Genomic DNA, 19,287 nt, shown 5'->3' on the forward strand with positions numbered 1-19,287 from the left:
GGTGCTCTCACCTTCCCTGGAAATCTTCAAGAGGAGACTGGACAGGCACTTGGCTGGGGTCTTATGACCCCTGCCACCCCCAGTGCTCCTTCCTGCCCGTGGCAGGGGGTCGGACTCGATGATCTGTCTAGGTCCCTTCCCACTCATTGAATCTATGATTCTATGAACCCTGGCACAGGACACAGCCTGTCCGACTCACAAAGAATTTTCCTCTCTACCTGAACAAAAACTGATTATGAAAGACAATGAAGATGCAGTGGGAGACACACCTAAAGCCCTCCAGATAAGAATGACAAGAGTGAAACAACTGCCCTACGTCTCATTTGCATCTGAGATGGAACCAGATGACAACTCATTTAAATGGGAGATGGAACAGGACTACATCCTCATTAGCATTCAGGATGGAGAACAGAGATTCCAAGGCAAAGACTGCACTGAATTCTGGGATCAGAAAAGCAGGGGAGCACTGCATGATGGGGAATCTGTACCCCAAATGCTAATCAACCCATATTTACACACACCCAGCTCAGCATTTATCAGACCAATTCTAACCTGGACTTACAAAGGACTCCCCAAGCACAACCTCATCTAACCAGAATTAAGCAGAAGTAAAGTTTAATAGGCATCTTAGGCTGTACATTCACTGGTCCCACTATGGGAGGCCTATTTAAACTTGATCGACTAAAAGTCGGTTGCCGGGTTACAGAATGCTGAGGAAAGAGACTGAGTCAGAGCAGGTATGGGCAACATTTGAACAACGGTAAAGGGTTCATCACAGCATCCAGCCCATTGGAGCCCTGACCACAAATGCTGTCATACTTTTCCTGGGATGACTGGTGGAAGTCCTCCCCACAAAGTTTATAAACGCTCCAAGTAATCCCTTGAAGTAAGATCTGGAAGTCATGCTAAACTGAGGCTTATTCACAACAGGTAAAAATACAAAACCCTGATGCTGCAAGCTATCTATGTTCCTGAAGAAACAATGAGGTATCCCATCCAGTATATCTGCTATCCATAAGAATTTCAAGCTGGCTCCTAAGTGTCTGGTTACTCCTTAACCTTATGTTTTTCCTGGTTATTGATCAGTTTCTTCAGATGTTCCACCAGATAACCGCTTGTCAATAGAAAATACAATTATTTACATGATTAAAAGAATGCTTTGAAGAATCTGAATTGAGGGTTTAAAAAGCAGTAAAATCAGCAAACGGTGTGCTTCAAGAGAAGAACTCTGACACCATCCGCTGTTGTTCTTGAGAAGCTGGAAGAAACAGATCGCCTCCCTTCAAGGATTGTGCTAAGAACTTTACCTGTCAGCATTGGAACCCGAGTGCCTTGGACTGGTGAGATCCCAGCTCTCGCTCTTTTTCTCTCTTTTCTCTCTAGACAGATTTCTGAACCTGAACTGTATTAGTTAAGCTTGACCTAAGTTTCCCCAAATACCTAGTGAAACCAGGGTAGTGTTGTAATTGTTTGTGTTTGTTTTTCCTTTGCATGTCTATTACTACTCGTACCATTATATATTTCATATACTTAGCAATAAATAACTTTTATAGTCAAACTTGTGGTAACTGGGTATATGTTTCCTTTGCTAGTTTCCTTTCCCACTTGTTCTGCAGCAACGCTTCTTTTACCTAAGCCAAAGATCCCTGTGAAGCCCAGAAATACTGTGGGGCCTGCTCATCAAGAGGCTACCACTACTAGGACAGTTAGAGCAAAAGATTGGGACGTGCTGAGTTTGAAACACATAAGGGGATCAGCCTGTACAGGCTGACTGGCCCAGTTTGGCTCAGATGTGACCTGATGAACTGAATGCTGGCCCGTAAGGGTGTAATCTAGATACCCAGCTGGATTCAGAGGTATTCTGTTTACCTGTGTACCTGTGTCTGATTGCATTTTATTGTTACCTTAATGAACTGATTCCTGGCAAATGAGGGTGTCAGCCTGTCCATGCTGATCAACCCAGCTGGGTCAGGCGCGTCACGTTAATCTGTGTGTGTTTGTGTGTATGACTGATTTGGTGAATGGACGAACCCAGCCCCACTGAAACTGAGTCCTGCAAGATATCTCCATTGGGGGTGAGGACTTACAGAAGGGAGAGATACAGCTCTGTATACAAGCGCAAGTAACACAAGCAGTACATTGATAGCATTACAAAGACCTTAGAAACGTATTCATAATAAATGAGCACACCCCAAAGGGATGGGCAAATCTGGTAACACAGTGGTTCTGGGGAGCACCCCAACCAGAAAAGAAGAACCTGAAGAAAGGGATCACTGGCCAAGTGATAGAGTAACCAGGGGCAGAGGAGACAGATGGAGTAATGGACCTGGAAGAGCTAATAGGTCTGGGGAAGTTTTGGGTGGAGCAGGTCAACAATGAGAGCTTTCAGCATGCCTACTGAGAAGAGTTGGCCAAGCGCAAAGAATCAGCTCGTACACCCTGAGCTGATGAAGACCTGGCCGTGTTTCAAGGTAAGGGCTGATTTCTGCCCAGCCCAAGCAGTGCACGGGGTTTGGGGCCCAGGACCATGTGTGGCCACAAGGCCCAGGCAGGGAGCAGGATTGGGCCACGGGTGGCTCATCTGGGGGACAGGGTGGGGATGGGCTGGCTCCCTGCTGTTGCACACATTCCTGTGAGGGCCTGGGGGGCACATGCACCCCAGATTTGTGCACGGGGTGGGGGCAGGCTGCCTCCTACAGGATATTGGCTCCCTGCCCTGCTACCCTCCCAATGGGGCCTCCGTAGCCCAGCAGATGGGAGGAGTGGGGCCAGGCAGGGAAAATTGGTGCCACCACCATGATCCCCTTAATGCTATGGCAGGGTGCCCCCTGCCTGCCCAGCAGCAGAGGACATACACCTACACCACCACCCCCACTACTACCAGGCAGGCAGGGAGCACCTCACTATGGCAGCATGGGGCTTGCGGTGGCACCACCACGCTTCCCCACCCAGCCCCACTCTGCCCTGCCATACCAGGTCCTGCCCACTAAGCCACAGAGAACCCAGGGGAAGGGCAGCAAAGCAGGGAGCCCAAACCTGCTGTGGGCAGCCCCCCTCTCTCCCCCCCAACTCCCATAATTATATCACTTACTGTTTTCTAAGAAAGTACAGTCTTGACCATACTGTGTCAAGAGTGATTATGTAGAAGCTCCCATTTAAGTTAGCTTACTGAAAAAGACATGGGATAATATGCCTTCTGTTTTTGTGCTGTAACATTTAAAAAATGTATAAATCATTGGTTCTCAATTAAGATGCCACAGGATCCCCTCAGAGGTTCCATAACACAAGGCACCACCACTACCACAGAGGCCAGGTAAAACTGGTATATGCATAGGGTACAGCACTTGCACATTCTTCTTGCATTAGGATACTCTGATAACCCTAAAGCTAGCAAAAGAATCAGCTCATGCCGCACACCTTCACAGACTGGTCACCCATGCAAGCTTCTCTCAAACAGAGACATGTGGTACAGTTTTACCCATCCTGTATGCCTCTCTTTCCAGAAGATACTGTATAGGTCAGACCAGGAAAGGCACCTGCATAAGCTGGCTCTCCTGCCTGCTTTATGGTTATCAGAGGACTGTAATGAGGCAGGAGAATGGAATTGAACTGTAGCCCTATCTAGCCTGGCTACACAGCAGGCACATGAGGCAATTTTACCTGGAGGCAACAACAATACCTAGGTTGAGAACCACCAAGGTAAGCTGAAAGAGCACAAACAGTGACTCCCAACCAGAGATGTCACCACATTCAAAGAAAATAGTGGAGGGGTGCCCTGATTCTAAAAACACTGAGAACCACTGATATAAATAAAAAGTAAAAAATTCTGACCCAAAAGTTCATTAGGAATCAAGTATCACCTTTCACTTCTTATACATTAAAAAAATTAAAACTTACAGAATGGATGAACTTGCTTTGACAAACTCATCCTGTGTCTTTTCCCAGAAGTTATGTAAGCACTATATATTTTGTCAGTTTTTAAAAACTGAAATTACTTCTATATGAGGTAGGAAAAGATGAAAGAAAACTCTCATATTATAGGATTAAGTCATACCTGATCAGTTAGTGTTGGATTTAAATCTATCTTCAAAAATCGTAATGTTATAACAGGCGTGACCGAAACCACGGTAGTCAAGAGAATGACAAGCCAAACACTTATCTGGCCCAGAGAATGACGGGCATTTCCTATTAGCACAAGAAAATGAAACATGTTTGTTAGGAGTTCAAGGCTGATGTTAACAGTTTGCAAGTGCGAGACATATTAAATTATCTCTTTTGTTTTCCTTTAGGTCAACATGCATTTCTATTATAAAAATACTTGAATTCTTCTAGATGTAGAAAAATGTACTGCTAAAATGACAAAATTCTTTGGCAGCATTTAAAATTTGACACAAGCCAAAATACAAAGTGGACTCCAAAGAAGGATTTAAGATAGTGACTACAACAATGATGCATACAAGAACAATACTGAAAGATGGTACTTGCATAGCTATTTACTAGGGGTGTGCAAAGTGGGTCCTTTTCAATTCAGACTCAGCCTGAATCAGGAACAGTGATTCGATTCATTGATTCAGATCACTGTCCCTGATTCGATTCAGCTGAATCCGAATCTGAAGATTCAATGCGGATTCAGAGAATCAGCAATTCAGACACAGACACAGCTTTAAATGTTTTTTCTGCATACCTCGAGGTACCAACGTGGCTTGTGAATGCTGCGATGCTGGAGCGCATGGGGTATCCTACAGGAGTGCAGGGAGGCCCTCCACATGCTTGGTGGTGAACCCGGAAGTGGACCAGAAATACTTCCAGTCCACTTCCGGGTTCACCATGGAGCATGTGGGGGGGCCCCCCGCACTCCTCCACTTGGCAACTGGCTGTGGGGGAACCTTGGGTGCCCCACCCAGACCCAGGAGGCACCAGTTGCCAAGCTGGAGGGACGTGGAGGGACGTCCCACATGCTCCCCAGCGGATGCAGAAGTGGACTAGAAGTGCTTTTGTTCCACTTCCAGGACTGCTGCCAAGCATGCTGGGGAGCCCCCCATGCTTCTGTGGGACACTCCATGCAGCTCAGCATCGCAGCATTCACAAGCCGCCTGCTACCTAGAGGTATGAAAAAAAACATTTAAACCTGTGTCTATATCCAAATCTTCCCAAATCTCTCCGAATTGATTTGGAGGGTTCCAGTTCGATTCAGAGAGATTAAAGGGTCCTCTGAATCTATTTGGATTCAGCGATTAGGCCACCGAACTGGGCCAAATCTCCACCAAATCAAATCAGGGACCGAAATTTCGCACAGCTCTACTATTTACATGTACGTACGTGTACGCGTGTATGTGTGTACCTCTCTGGTTAGGTAAAACACACGCACGCACACACACATACACACACACACACACACACACACACACACACACACGAGTCCTCATCTGTTTAAATAGATTGTCCAGTTTTTGTTGGAACAAAGCCACCCCACTCTAGATTACTACTCTGACCATTTTATTTATGTATTTTATTAATATGCCACCCTCCCCCAAAAAGTCTCAGTATCACATGAAACATGTGAGAGGGCTGCATTCAGAGTATGAACTCTGTATTAGACCTTAATTCTAAAACACCATCAAATGGTATTATCTGACTGGTATTTAAACCACCATGGCCCTGAACCACACAGCAGTGTCACAGATGCCAAAAGCTATCTATCCAATTACTAGTCATTTGAGCTAACCAGTAGTTGCTTAGTCAATCTTTAATTAACAATTATGCACACTTTTCAACTTCATTCAATTATTAATTTTCTTTGCATTGATATTATGACATTTCCCCCCCAATTCTACTTAGAAGATGTCCTTCTAGTATCACATGAGCAGGAAACTCTTTTTGGTCTCATATGTGGGCTGTAACAGAAAAATAGTCCTATTTACAACACAGGCAGGTCAGAATAATACTATTGGGACCAAAAATAATTATTTTTCAAGTTGATCTTTTAGCAGATCATCCAAGTTTCTAGTAGCAAATTTGCTAGTATTATCCTGTGGCCTAAACTGCTGATTCACAAGGTCCCTGATATTTAGAATGTCCAGACAATGTTACAAAAAGTAGTTTCATTTCCTGTAATCATGTGCTTGGCTACTAAAATGCGCTTGAAAGAACTGTGTTCTCAATTAACTGTAGCAAAGTCCTGCTGGTGCTCAGTTAATGCCGGTATGGCTTGTGCAAAACAGCTATTGCAGGAGCTACATCTTCACAGCAAGCTGTTCTGATCCCACTATGTCAAGGTTCTTTCTGGGATAGTGGTACTCCTTGCCACTACCCTAACCTTTAGTAACTCACAAAAAAGAACAATGTTTAATAAGTTGCACTTATTAAAAAAAAAAGAATAATAAGTTTCACTTCACTATTTGTCTTAGTCTGTTTATAACCATTTTCTAAGTCTATGTATTCTTACCAACACTTCAACAGACCTGGAATGCTTTTTCATTACTTAGATGATATTAGTTCAGTAATATAAAGGTTTCTTTCTACAGTTGCTACTGTTTCATGATTTTTTTATAATGATTATGCTAACACATATAAATACTTTACATAGCTCATGCATGGTAAAAAGACTCACCTACGAAAGAAAAGTGGCTTGGGAATATATCAAAAAACTCATCACTGTGCATTGCAAATAAAATAGCAAAATACACAGCTACACTACCCCAAATGAAGAAATGATTGATGGCTGTCCAGTAATTGGTATCCAGAACTATCTGAAAATAAAATCAGATAACATGCATTATACCAAGGACCTTCAATGCTTAGTGTTCCAGAAAACATACTACAAACCCTTCCTGAATAGTCTCCTAAATGTGGAGTATAATATTTATATAGAGAGGAGATTATTTTATGGCATTCTGAATCTATTTGAGTGTTTCTCATCACATACTCTCTTTTTTATTTTCTATTAAATATTTAATTTAAAAATTCATTAAACTGTAAGAAAAAAATCATTTAAAAAAAATGTTGCACATGTGCGCCCAGATTTTAATGGTATTTAATTAATGGGAATTAGGGTCTTAAGGCTCCTGACACACATTAAACTTAAGATGGGAGCAAATTAGGTAACTGGAAAGCATGGAACCTCTAAAATTATCCTTCTACCGTTCCATATTTACTATCAATTCAAATGGAGTAAACTGAGTAAAATTACAACTGAATTTTCATTCTGAAACTCAAAAAAAAGTAAGTTCTAATCTAGATTTAGGTTTCATGAGAAATGAAAAGTCAGGCAGAAGGCATCATAGATATGCATTCTAACTAAATAAGATGTACATAGAGCACAAGCTTTTGTGAACTCAAGTGCACTTCAAATAAGTGTAGTATTCTTCAACCTTTCATAGAAATTGGGATATTCAATAGGCTGTGTTGAAGACTTACCAGTTTTGTTAGAAATTCCTGTGAAATTTGGGGTACATCAACCATAAGCTCAGCCCAAAACCATTTTTTTCCCACATGAATCCCTACATACCAACATTATTGAGTTTTGCAGTTTTATTATCACTGTAAGTATGGAAACCCATGTATTCCAATGGTTAAATTTTACAACATATACTACGATATATCGCAGTATAGATGAGATGAGAATACAATGTAAAATATATAAAAATGCATGTGTGTGTGTGTGTCTCTGTGTGTGTGTGTGAAGGTATGTCTTTTGTAAAAGCTTTACAGTATTGAGGAATAAAGCATGAAGGACATGGAACAATGGCTTTGTGATTAATGCATATGAATGGGAACTAATTATCTGGGTTAAATCCAAACTCTGTTGCATACTTTCTGTCTTACCCTGAACAACTAACTTATCCTCTGGATCCTAATTTTTTTTAAATTTGTAAAATGTTATTAAAATCACAGCAGTAACACTCAATATACTTGCAAATACTTTAAAATCATAAAAAATAATGTTGCTATAGTTTGTTAATGCAATTCTGCTTTGTAAAAACAGATCATTCTGAAATCAACTTTTGCTTACATTATCTAATAAATATGAATACCATGAAGTTTCCTGCAATTTAATGAATTTCTCACTTAAAAATGAAACCTGAATTATCTTGATTTATCATTCAGTAGTTTCTTAAAGCTTAATCATGTAACCATTACATACACTTTCTTATCTTCAATTCTTAAGTAATTAACTAAAATTATAGGTTTCAACTACAAATAAAATATATCATCAGCTTGTTATGTCCATATGAACAGTTTCTATGTCCCATCATAACACAAGGTGACTCAACAACTAAAGAAAAAGACAGTACAGAGTCTTTTTGGGTATTCAGCTAAACATTTCCTAGACCATCCTTGGCAGTGGTCCATGGTTGCCCCCTTTCTCTTAGCATAGTAAACAGTTCCAGAATCAAAATCATTCCCTCCCTCCTAGCAGGTTGGTCATATATGATTAACATGGCCCTTCCCTACTAGATGTTAAACTGTCTCCAAAGCCACCACCCTAATTCCTGCTCTGTTTCTTAATTGCTCTAGTTAGGTTTATTGGAGACCATAAACAGCATTGTCTGGAGGTCAAAGCCTTTATGCTAGAAAAAGAAGATAAAAAATGGTGTAACAAGTTCTTTTCCCTAATTCCAGGAAAAAAGTTGAATCTGTTCTCTACCCAGTCTATTATGGGGTTTGCAGCAGCATTTAAATAATGTACATTTTCCAGCAATTATTCTAACTGCAGGAGAATAATTTACTTTTTAAAAATTAATTTACCTCAAACCCTAGCAGAAAGCTATTCTAGTATAGCTTCCATTGAAAAACACATTTCCTGTTGCTGAGACTCTCTCAAGTCACAAAAGTCCTCAATGGGTCATTTATCTCAGATTCTCATTGATTACTCAGGAAAACATTAGATTTGTGAAGTTGTTCTAAAAGAATGAATATCCCTATCTCAGGCCATTATAAGTTTGTAAGTAAACTTTTGAAACCTTCTCAATGATTCCAAACTTAAGTGAAAGTCTCATTTTTATCAGGAATTTCTGCATTTAAAAACCAGGAGAACGCTTCTAAAAACATGAACTAAATAAGTATCTTTATTTTTACCTGAACACTGACTACAATAATTAAAGATGTTGCCATAGTAACAGCAAAAGACTGATAGTCAGCAATGGGTTTTCCATCTTCACCAGCTATGTTATAAAATGCACCATATGGGATGAAGAAAAGAGCAAAAGAGGTATAGATTCCATATGCTATGCAGATAAAAAACTTCCGTTTGTTAAACAGTAGATTTAGTTGCCCAGGTTCATAGAGTTTTGAATAATCCATACTATTCTGCTCACTCACATCCTATAAAAAATAATACGAAAACAGTGTTACTTTAATAATGGCACAAAATAAATAACTTATATGACAGATTAGGTGCAGACATTCATGTCAAAAGGAAGAAGAAATTTCCCTTGATGAACATATATTCTCATAACTTAAATGTGCTTACAGACAGAGGGTAAGATTCCCTTCTCCCACTCTGTCCCTTTGGCCTTTCTGGCAGGGCAAAAGAGATGCCATACAGCTATCTTTCTCTGATGATGGTTAGATACGGGTGGGAGAGTCACCAAGGACTACATTTCTACTACTTTAGCCCCAAATGAGGAAGAATCTGGCTGAGAACAGCGTTACAGCCAGAATTTGTTGCATTCCAGAAATCCTTAATTGGTGCATAGTTTAATTTTGAAAAAGCTGGTGCAGAATCAGTCAAAGGATCAGGAAGTAATTACTGATGTTGAGGCCATTGGTGGGGGCTGATTCCCAGCATAAGTTAAAATGAGGTGAGGCAGATAACATGGGAAAATTATACAATGTATACATTTAAAGATGACTTGTTATAGCATAAAGACTATAATTATACTGCTTCTTTTGGAGACATGATACAAATAAGATAGAATTGTACCTGGTCAAACAACCCCATTGCTAGTACAGGAAGTGAAGTATAGACAATGTTGAAGAGGGTGATAAACCACTGATCATAAACAGTCTGAAAAATAGATGCAGTTAATAACAAGTTTTCACACACGTCATTTCCAAAGTTTTCATTATAATAATCTGCAACAACAAAAGCCTTTACCCTATTCATGGGAAAAAATGCATTTTGAAAACAAGTGAAATAATATTTATTGGTTTAGTGATCTGTTTCGTATGCAAGGAATTACCAATGGTTTTTCATGACACTTACTTAGTGAGGCACATACAATAATCAACAAAGTGCTTGTTTACTGCATTTTTCCTCAACATAAGAAAAAAAGGCACAAGCTTAAATTCAGTCTGGAAATCACAGAATTATAGTATCATAGAAAATTAAGGTTGGAAAGGCCTTGAGGAAGTCCTTTAATCCAACCCCCTGCTCAAAGCAGGCTGGCCATGGCCAAGGCTTTGTCTAAGTCCTAAAAACCTCCAAAGATGGAGATTCCACCTCTTCTCCGGGTAACCTGTTCCAGTGTTTTACTACCCTCCTAGTGAGAAAGTTTTGCCTAACATGTAACCTAAATTTCCCTTGCTGCAACTTGAGACCGTTGCTCCTTATTCTGCCATCTGCCACCACTGAGAACAGTCCAGCTCCATCCTCTTTTGAACCCCCTTCAAGTAGTTGAAGGCTACTATTAAAATCACCCCTCAGTCTTCTCTTTTCTAGACTAAATAAACCCAGTTTATTTAGTTCCCTCAGCCTTTCCTCAGAAGTCAAATGCCCCACCCCCCAAACCATTTTTGTTGCCATCCTCTGGACTCTCTCCAACGTGCCCACATCCTTTCTGTAGTGGTTGTGTTGCAGGGATATAGCAGTAGGAAGATCCAGTCACAGATGTGAGAAATACCTGGATATGACTGTGCACATTACTTCACTGGGGATCCAAGGAAACCTAGCATGTTAATATGTGGCTATTGCTCAGTTTGATTTTGAGTTGAATCAATGTTCTAAATATTTAGGGTACTTATCTTGGCATTAAAGAAAAGAGTCCTATCACCAAAAAAGATCTTAAGAGCTGACAGACACAGAGCTAACTAGAATCTGGGTTGGATATTATTTCGTGATCTCATGGGACATTTGTTTCCTGCAGGGTTCAGTCAAGCCAGAAACAGTACAAACAACTTTCCCCAGTAGCATAATGGGGGGTGGGGGAGGAGGGAAAGGGGCTGACTAGGGCAGCAGCCCTAGGCACGGCCTTTGTGTGGGGGGAGCAGGTTACACAAGCAGTTGCTGCTCCAGCAGTGGCTGACTGAGTTGCTGCAAACAGCATGACAGGAACTGGCACTGCCCCAGGTGCTACATGGCTGTCCATAGAGCTGTGCTGCCCCTGGCCTTCCCAGCAGTAGTTTCGTATTTAAACTCCTAGTCTCAGACAAAACTAAAATCTGCAGAGGTGCACTGACTTAGAGAGTGAAGGTGTGAGTCTTTTTTTATCTGATCCAGTTTGCCCTTCCCTGCACACACATCCATAACAAGCACATGTGAGAACAAGGGAAATGCAGAATTTCATGCTCAATATAAACTTGCACAAAAGTCTTCAAAGCTCTGGGACTAGTTGTGAACTTGTCAACAGGAAACAAATTGTTCACATTTGAAACCAGATCAAAAGTAGTCAGCAAAATGGTACCGCAATGCAACCAACCACTGCTGCACAGTGCCACTAAGTCATGGATCCACTTCAGAGGACATCTTGTAGGCAAAGATGCCATTGCCAAAGGAACACATTCCAGAAATGCACATCTGTTGTGTGCAGCCCACCTACCGGGATGTGCCCTGGAATAGGCAGGAGGACATCATTTAAGACCTGAAGTGATTAAATTCAACAATGCCAGCAACAGTGTGAGGCAGCCCAAGGTAGTAAAGAAATACCACATGTCACTTTTAAGTAATGATACTGCTTTTTTTTAACTCAACATTGTGTCTGAGAAAGCATAATCTATTTACATCTGGCCAACTGTTTTCAGCTGTAGAATAATTTACCTAACCATAACTTGTTAATAAGAGGCATGTGAAAGAAAGATGCAGATGTCTGGCCTTTATTTTTAAGTAGGTCCTACCTTATGTATATCAAGCTAGCATATTAAAGTTGTATGTGAGAAAAGCAAAAAAGGGGAGCACAATAGATATTTTCATATAATCAGAAACTGGGGGTAAAACCCAGCTCCATTCAAGTCAAGACCAGCTTTACCACTGATTTCAAAGGGACCAGCAATTCACTGTAAGCTTTTCTTTAACAAAACTAGGGGTGCACCGATAGGGATTTTGGGGGCCAATTTCAATAGCCAATTTTTAAAGACGCATATCGGCCGATACAGATGTGATCTTCATTACACCTGCATGCAGCTGGTAAGTCTGTTGTGGTGACCAGGGAGGGTAAGGGGAGGGGTGTGGGGGGGTTGGAGTGAGGCCAGCTGGGGCAGGACAGGGTGGGGTGCTGGATGGAGCCATGGCTTGTACGGAGGGTGTGGGGTGACTCCTGCCACTGCACACGCCCCAAGAGGCCATGGGGGGGCACGTGCCCCAGATCTGAGCCTGGGAGTGGGGTGGGCTTCAACTGCAGGCTGGAGCCAGGGCCACGCTGGACTCTTCTAGTGTGGCCCTGGGATGGAGGAGGGGGGGAAGGTTGGGCCAGGGCTGCACTTGGGGCAGGTGGCACTGGACAGGGGGGCTGCAGCTACCCTAATTTCACCGAAGTCCCCACGTAGCTCCCTAACAGTGCCGCTACCACCCACCCCAAGTGCAGCCCTCATGCGCCAGGAAGAACCCAGTACCGCCCTGGCCCCAGCCCACAGTTGCAGCCCCCCCGGCCTGCCCACGCAAATCCAAGGGGGACACACACCCCTCCCCCATACCCTTCTGGGGTGTGCACAACAGCAGGAGCCGCTTGCCGCCCTGCACCCCCCAAACAAACTATGGCTTTGTCCCACGCTCTGCCCCACTCCAGCTGTTCACATGGCCCAGCCCCTGCCCCATTCCCTCCCTCCCTCACCACAGGGGGCATTGATCTGCATCCCCATGCCCCTTCCCTCCTTCCACCACAACATACTTACCAGCTGGACACATCTCTCCAAGCTTCCAGGCTTCCAAGATAGGCTTTAAACCCTGCCCTCCTGCCTCAGCCTGAGGGGTCAAGCTGAGGCCTGGCCATGTCCCCCCTGCTCTTCACTTGATCAGGGAGGAGGAAAAGCTTGTCAGCCCCCACCCCCAGCAGACCCTAGCTGGGGTCCCATGCGGGCCAGGGAGAGGATTTAAAACCCCCTCTCCCCAGCGTTCTGGCCCCAGGCTGGACCCTGGCCATGCCCCCCCCCGCCCCTTCCACTGGAGTGGGGAGCAGGGAAAAGTCTGTCAGGGGCTTCGCCATTCCCCTCCCCTGGCAGACCTCCAGGTGAGGGAGGTGCAGGCCAGGGTTGGGGTTTATACCCTCCCCCCATCATACTCAGTGGGCCAGCTGAGGCCTGGCCATGCTCTCCCTTCTCCTCTTGAGTGGGGGAGGAAGGGGGGAGCCTTGAAGGGCTTCTCCTCCAGCTTTTGTCCCTTTCCTTTAGCACTGGCTGGCAGGCTAGGAGGGATGGCACCCCCCAGCTTATGGCCTGAGCCACTGCAGTCATATGACTACATTTCCAGAATCAAAAGTAAATGTCTATTCACTTGCTTCTCAGTTCAATCTATGACGCTTAAACTAACCCCCTGTCAGAAATAAATCAATTCAGCCTCTGGCTTTTTGACTGTCTGTACTTAGCCTAGAAGCTGGGCCTTCCTGCCACTTTCATTACTGAGAGAGAGCTAGTGGAATGAAAGAGAGTCATCTGGCCCTCAATAGCTCACAAATCAGCTATGTCTGCTACCAGACCTCAACAATTTCAGATTGGGATGACCTAGTCAAAGTTCCCATTCAGTTCACTGCAGTTTTAGCAGATTGCATAGAAAAGCAGTCCAGGTTAATAGAAAGTCTGAAAGACTTTAAAAATTATGACCAGGATTTGCAAGTGGCCTAGGACTCAGTAGAGAATGCAGAGCACCAGTGAGTACAGTTATGCCAGAGTCCCTAAAAGGCTAAGAAGGCTTTATCCAAGGGTCGCTGTGGTCAAACAGGACACTGGACAGGGAGTCAGGGGACCTGGAGTCAATTTTAAGCTCTGCCACTGACCTGTTGTGTGACCTCAGTCAAATTAGTTTTTCTCTTTCTCCTCCTAATCTTGTTCTGTCTTGCTTATTAAGAATGTAAGCTTTTTGGGGTAATAAGCATTTCTTACTATATACTTGCTTAATGCCTAACACATCCTAGTCCTGGTTGTGTTCTCCAGGACCACCAAAATCAAACAATGAAAAATAATAAATACAATTCAAGAGACATAAAGCCAAATGCCAAGAACTGCCAACTAGCTAAACTGGATAGGTGCTGTGCAACCACCAGAATGTAGGATAAATGTGCAAGCTTTGGAGAATTTCTAATGACAAAATTAAATATCAAAACTATTCCCTATAAGTAGTTAAGCTAATGGTCCCCAGTCATACAACTACAACTGCTGTCAGTCATCTATGAAATCTCCTTTCCCTGAATTTTATTCTATAGACTTCCAGTTTTGGAAGGGTCACATAAGAAGATATCTAAAACCAATATTCAAACAAACTCTTCTCATTTTCATCAAATTATTTAAGTGCATCCCACAAAGTACAGGGGGTCGAGAGAAAAAAAGTATAGTAAGAAAGCTTACTATTTAAAACATAGTTATGTAAATTTTCCCTATTATTGAATCAATCAAAAGGTCTAGAAAACCTTGTCTTACAGCCAATTATGTAAAAGCAAAATTAAAATGTATATTTATTAAGTTGATTAAGATGAGCCAAAATGGAAAAGTATTTCTAAAAAAATACTGATGTTCTTGTGTTCCATAACAGCTTTTTAAAACCATGTTGTTTGATAAATCATACCAAATATTATGTTTAGTTGCTGAAATTAAAAAACACTCTGTCTTTCCCCAGAAACACAAATGATGTTTCCCAAAACTCAGATTAATGTATTTCCACCATTGTTAATATTTTCAGGAAACTCCTGATCCTTCTGGAGCCAATATAGCTGGCCTCAGTCATGGCTCCCTCTTTCAACATTCCCATTGCGTGTTTTTACCGAAAATGGCACTGCTCCTGTATCCCACACATCTCAGCCCCAGCATTTCATTTGAAGTGCCAGTACTATGTGGGAGCCGGGAGGTTTAGACACTACCCCTCACACCCGTTCCCGGAAAGTAAACAAAGGAGGCCAACTTTTCTTCTCCTATTCTCTATACTTGCTAAGAGACTTGCACACCTAAAAAAAATCAAAGGGTTGGCTACTGATTTACTAAATGACCTCTAAGTCTATCAGAAGAAGCCCCACTTAACTAATCAGCTAGAAGCCACAAATTGAGCTGCTTGCCACCATAACTTCTGCTTGAATACACAGATGCCTAATATGGAAAACGATTTAATAATGTTCAGGTAGGGATGCACGGTGGATCAAGAAGAGGAAGGAGAGTAAATTTGACAGGTAGGATTGTCAACTCTGCAGGTGACAGCTGACAGAGAAAGAGCATTTGCTCAGAAATGTAACATGCATCATAAACTGAAGTGGAAGTTTTTGGGGGAGATCTTGCCATGCTTCTCGGGAGGATGGTAGAAGTGTAACACCACCTTCTACAACACAGATTCGACTATTACCTCTTACCTGAGAGAAAAAAAGACTGAGATCCAAAAAAAAAAATAAACAAGCCAAATAAAACTAAAGGCTCCCCCTCCCATTCAAACCTGGACACTGATAAGTGCAGATGACACTTAAATAAAAGCCCTCTCAATAATGGGGTATGTTAAACACATACATTATTTTGTTGATTTATAAACTTAGCTGCTAAGTACTAACCTGAGCTGAGAAGCCACAGAAGAAGCCAAACCAAAAATGCACCAGAGTGAAGGCAAAGTTTTTGTAGAAGAAATAGCACAAAAATTTGCACATTCTGAAATAGGACCACCTGCCATGGACAAGCAACAGCCTTTGAAGGTATCTGAACTGGGCAAAGGAGTAATCACTGGCCAAGACAGCTTGCATTCCTTCCTGGCCACTGATGCCAACTCCTATGTGTGCACCTGCAAATAAAGAAGAAGCAAGTCTCTACTAAGTATTTACAAAGTGGCTCTTGGCTCCTGCCCAGAGCAGCAGCAGCAAAGACAGAGGGAAGGTTCCAGATCACCCCGGTGGAGATGGTTCCACTAACAGTCTCTGCTGGGCTCCTGCTTCCAGCTCCACATACATCGTTTTATTATTAATTTTACTGTATAATTTTATCAAAACTATTAATAATCTATTACTACTATTTTTTAAAGATGTCAATTTACTAATCTACCCCAGAGGACAGTTTAGTTAATGAGAAATAATTAATGTTGATTAGAAGGTACTGTTGTTTACACTGTAATAATATAAGCCTGGTCTAATGAAACTGTAAGGCAGTTATTAAATTACAGAGAACACCTTAAAATGAGCTTTGGCAGTACAATTAATATGAATTGTGCAATCTCCTCTCATTCTCAGTTACTTAGGAAGGGTTAACCCTCATTTTAATATACAGTAGTTTTGACTGCAGTTATCTTCAAGTCACTTGCAATCCCTCTGTTCCTCACTCAACACCACTTCCTCCTTTTTACTACTTCTTCGTTTCTTCCATTCTTTCTAAAGGGATTCTCTCTCCCACTCTTTTCCATTGCAATCTGTGAATCTGACAAACTGCAGAATTTGACATATGTACAACACACAGATGAAATATTGGAAACAATCAGACTCCAAACATTATTAGCTATTTTTCTGTTACATCAATGAATTATAGACACACTGTATTTTCTTGCATACCCTCTCCCAAATAAGACACTCACCCTGTTTATTGGAAGGTAGACTGTAGGAGAGAAAAACTGTTTTTTCCAGAATCATGGCTAACTGTGTAACCAAGTAAGTCCTCCTGGAAACAGACTGTCCAGGAAATGCGGCACCCCAAAAGATGGTCTGCATGAGGCAGCAGGAACTTGCTGGTGTGGCAGGACAGCAACAAGACTAGGCAGTAGGGCTGTGCAAAGCTTTAGTCTCTGATTCGATTCAGTGGAAATTCGGCCTGATTCGGTGGCCAAATCTCTGAATCGAATCAGACGACCCTTTAATCTTTCCAAATCAAACCGGAACCCTCTGAATCAATTTGGAGAGATTCGGAAAGATTTGGCAATTCAGACAGACACAGTTTTAAATGTTTTTTCTACATACCTCTAGGTAGCAGGTAGTTTGTGAATGCTGAGATGCTGGGGCACATGGAGCACAGTGGCTTTCCAATATTTCATCTGGGCTAACCCTTCTCAAGTAACTAAGAATGAAAGGAGACTGTACAATTCATATTAACTGTACTGCCAATTGGACCTGGAAGTGGACTGGAACTGCTTCTGGTCCACTTCCAGGTCTGTTGCTGACCCATGCTCCTGTGAGATGCTCCATCCACCCCAGCATCACAGCATTCATGAGTCATGCTGGTACCTGGAGGTATGTAGAAAAAACATAGAATCATAGAAGTCGGGTCAGAAGGGACCTTATAGATCTTCAAGTCCAACCCCCTGCCAGGGCAGGAATAAAAAAAACTGGGCTCAGATGATCCCAGCTAAGTAGGCATCAAGCCTCCTCTTAAAGACCCCCAGGGTAGGAGCCAGCACCACTTCCCTTGGAAGTTGGTTCCAGATCCTAGCCGCCCTGACTGTGAAGTAGTTCTTACAGATGTCTAATCCAAACCTACTCTCCAACAACTTGTGGCCGTTTTTTCTTTGTAATGCCAGAGGGTGCTAGGGGAAACAAGGTCTCTCCCAAACCCTTCTCGTCCCCCCCTAGTGAGTTTATAGATGGTCATCAGGTCCCCCCTCAGTCTTCTCTTGTGAAGGCTGAACAGGTTCAGGTCCCACAGTCTCTTATTGTAGGTCTGCCCTGTAGTCCCCTGCCCTGTTGTTGGGTGGCCCTCCTCTGGACCCTCTCAATGTTGTCCACATCCCTCCTGAAGTGGGGCACACAAAACTGGACACAGTACTCCAGCTGTAGCCTGACCAGTGTAGCATAGAGGGAGAGGATCACCTCCCTGGCCCTGCTAGAGATGCACCTGTGGATGCACGACAAGGTGCGGTTAGCCCTGCCTTTAAAGCTGTATCTGTGTCCGAATCTTCAGATTCAGATTTGGCCGAATCGAATCAGGGACAGTGATCTGAATCAACTAATCAAATCACTGTGCCTGATTCAGGCTGAATCTGAATCACATAGGGCCCACATTGCACACCCCTACTAGGCACCCATCTCTTGCAATGGCATGAACCATACTGCTCAGTCAATAGGTACTGAGACTGTGAGGCTGGAAACAGATGGTGCCTATGTGCTGCCATAACTTTTATGGCAGCACAAAATCAAAGCAAACGGATGTCCGTGCCTTTTATTTCACCCAAAATTGTGGCTGTGACAACAGGTGGTATAAATTTATGCAGCTTTTTTTGTGGCAGACATCTTTTTGTTTTACAGTGAGGATCACAGGCAGCTCAGAGTTGCCCATGCTTTCCAGTTACCACAGGCAGGTACTACTGGGGCTCCAGGGGCCTGATTTCCTGCAGGGTTCTCCTGTTTGCAAAGCAAGGCCCAAGAATTCCCTGCAGGGAGCTCCCTGGGAGTAAGTATTGCATAGCTGCACCCCGACTACATGAATCTGCAAAAAGGGAAACCCCCAGGGAACTCCACTGGCAGGGACTTGTGGGGCCCAATTCTGCACATCCCAAAAATCCCCCAGTAGGACATGGAGAATTGGGCTCCTGAAGCCCAGAAACACCTGCCAACAGGATCCCCCCTCCGCACTTGCAGATGTGTGTTCTGCAGCAAAATGCAACAACATGACACAAGCCTTGCAAATCCCCTACAGGAGATTCCTTGGGAGCACTTCCAAGCTGTGCTGCCCCAGGTTGGGGCACAGCACCCAGGGCCATTGTCCTCCAGAATCGGGCTCTTGAAGCCCCAGGAGTAGCAAGACCTGAGCTGAGGGACACATCCCAGCACAGCTGAAGCAGCAATGAACGGTAACTCTGTAGCCTGAGTGGATTGACACAATGCTGTGACCCTTCTGCTTCCTGGGGCCAGAGAAAAGCAGCAGCCATTCTGGCAGCCATTAGAATACAGCATCTGAATCTTCTGCTCCTATTACAGCAATGTAAAATCAGCTCTCTCAAAACACTTGCCAAATTTGGAGGACTGATTTTGAGGA

At 43.0% G+C, this 19,287-nt stretch overlaps 1 protein-coding gene across 1 annotated transcript in view; it reads right to left on the bottom strand.

The window, feature by feature from the left end:
- ATP8B4 (ATPase phospholipid transporting 8B4 (putative)) overlaps positions 1 to 19,287 on the bottom strand; it is a 185,890-nt gene that overhangs the window by 6,565 nt on the left and 160,038 nt on the right. The window contains 5 exon segments of the mRNA XM_019533652.1: positions 4,055 to 4,185; positions 6,611 to 6,749; positions 9,079 to 9,324; positions 9,926 to 10,009; positions 15,894 to 16,117. Of these exon segments, the coding sequence (XP_019389197.1) occupies positions 4,055 to 4,185; positions 6,611 to 6,749; positions 9,079 to 9,324; positions 9,926 to 10,009; positions 15,894 to 16,117 (824 nt within the window).

This window comes from Crocodylus porosus, unplaced genomic scaffold, assembly GCF_001723895.1.
Source record: "Crocodylus porosus isolate Cpor-Errol unplaced genomic scaffold, CroPor_comp1, whole genome shotgun sequence".
Taxonomy (NCBI): domain Eukaryota; kingdom Metazoa; phylum Chordata; order Crocodylia; family Crocodylidae; genus Crocodylus; species Crocodylus porosus.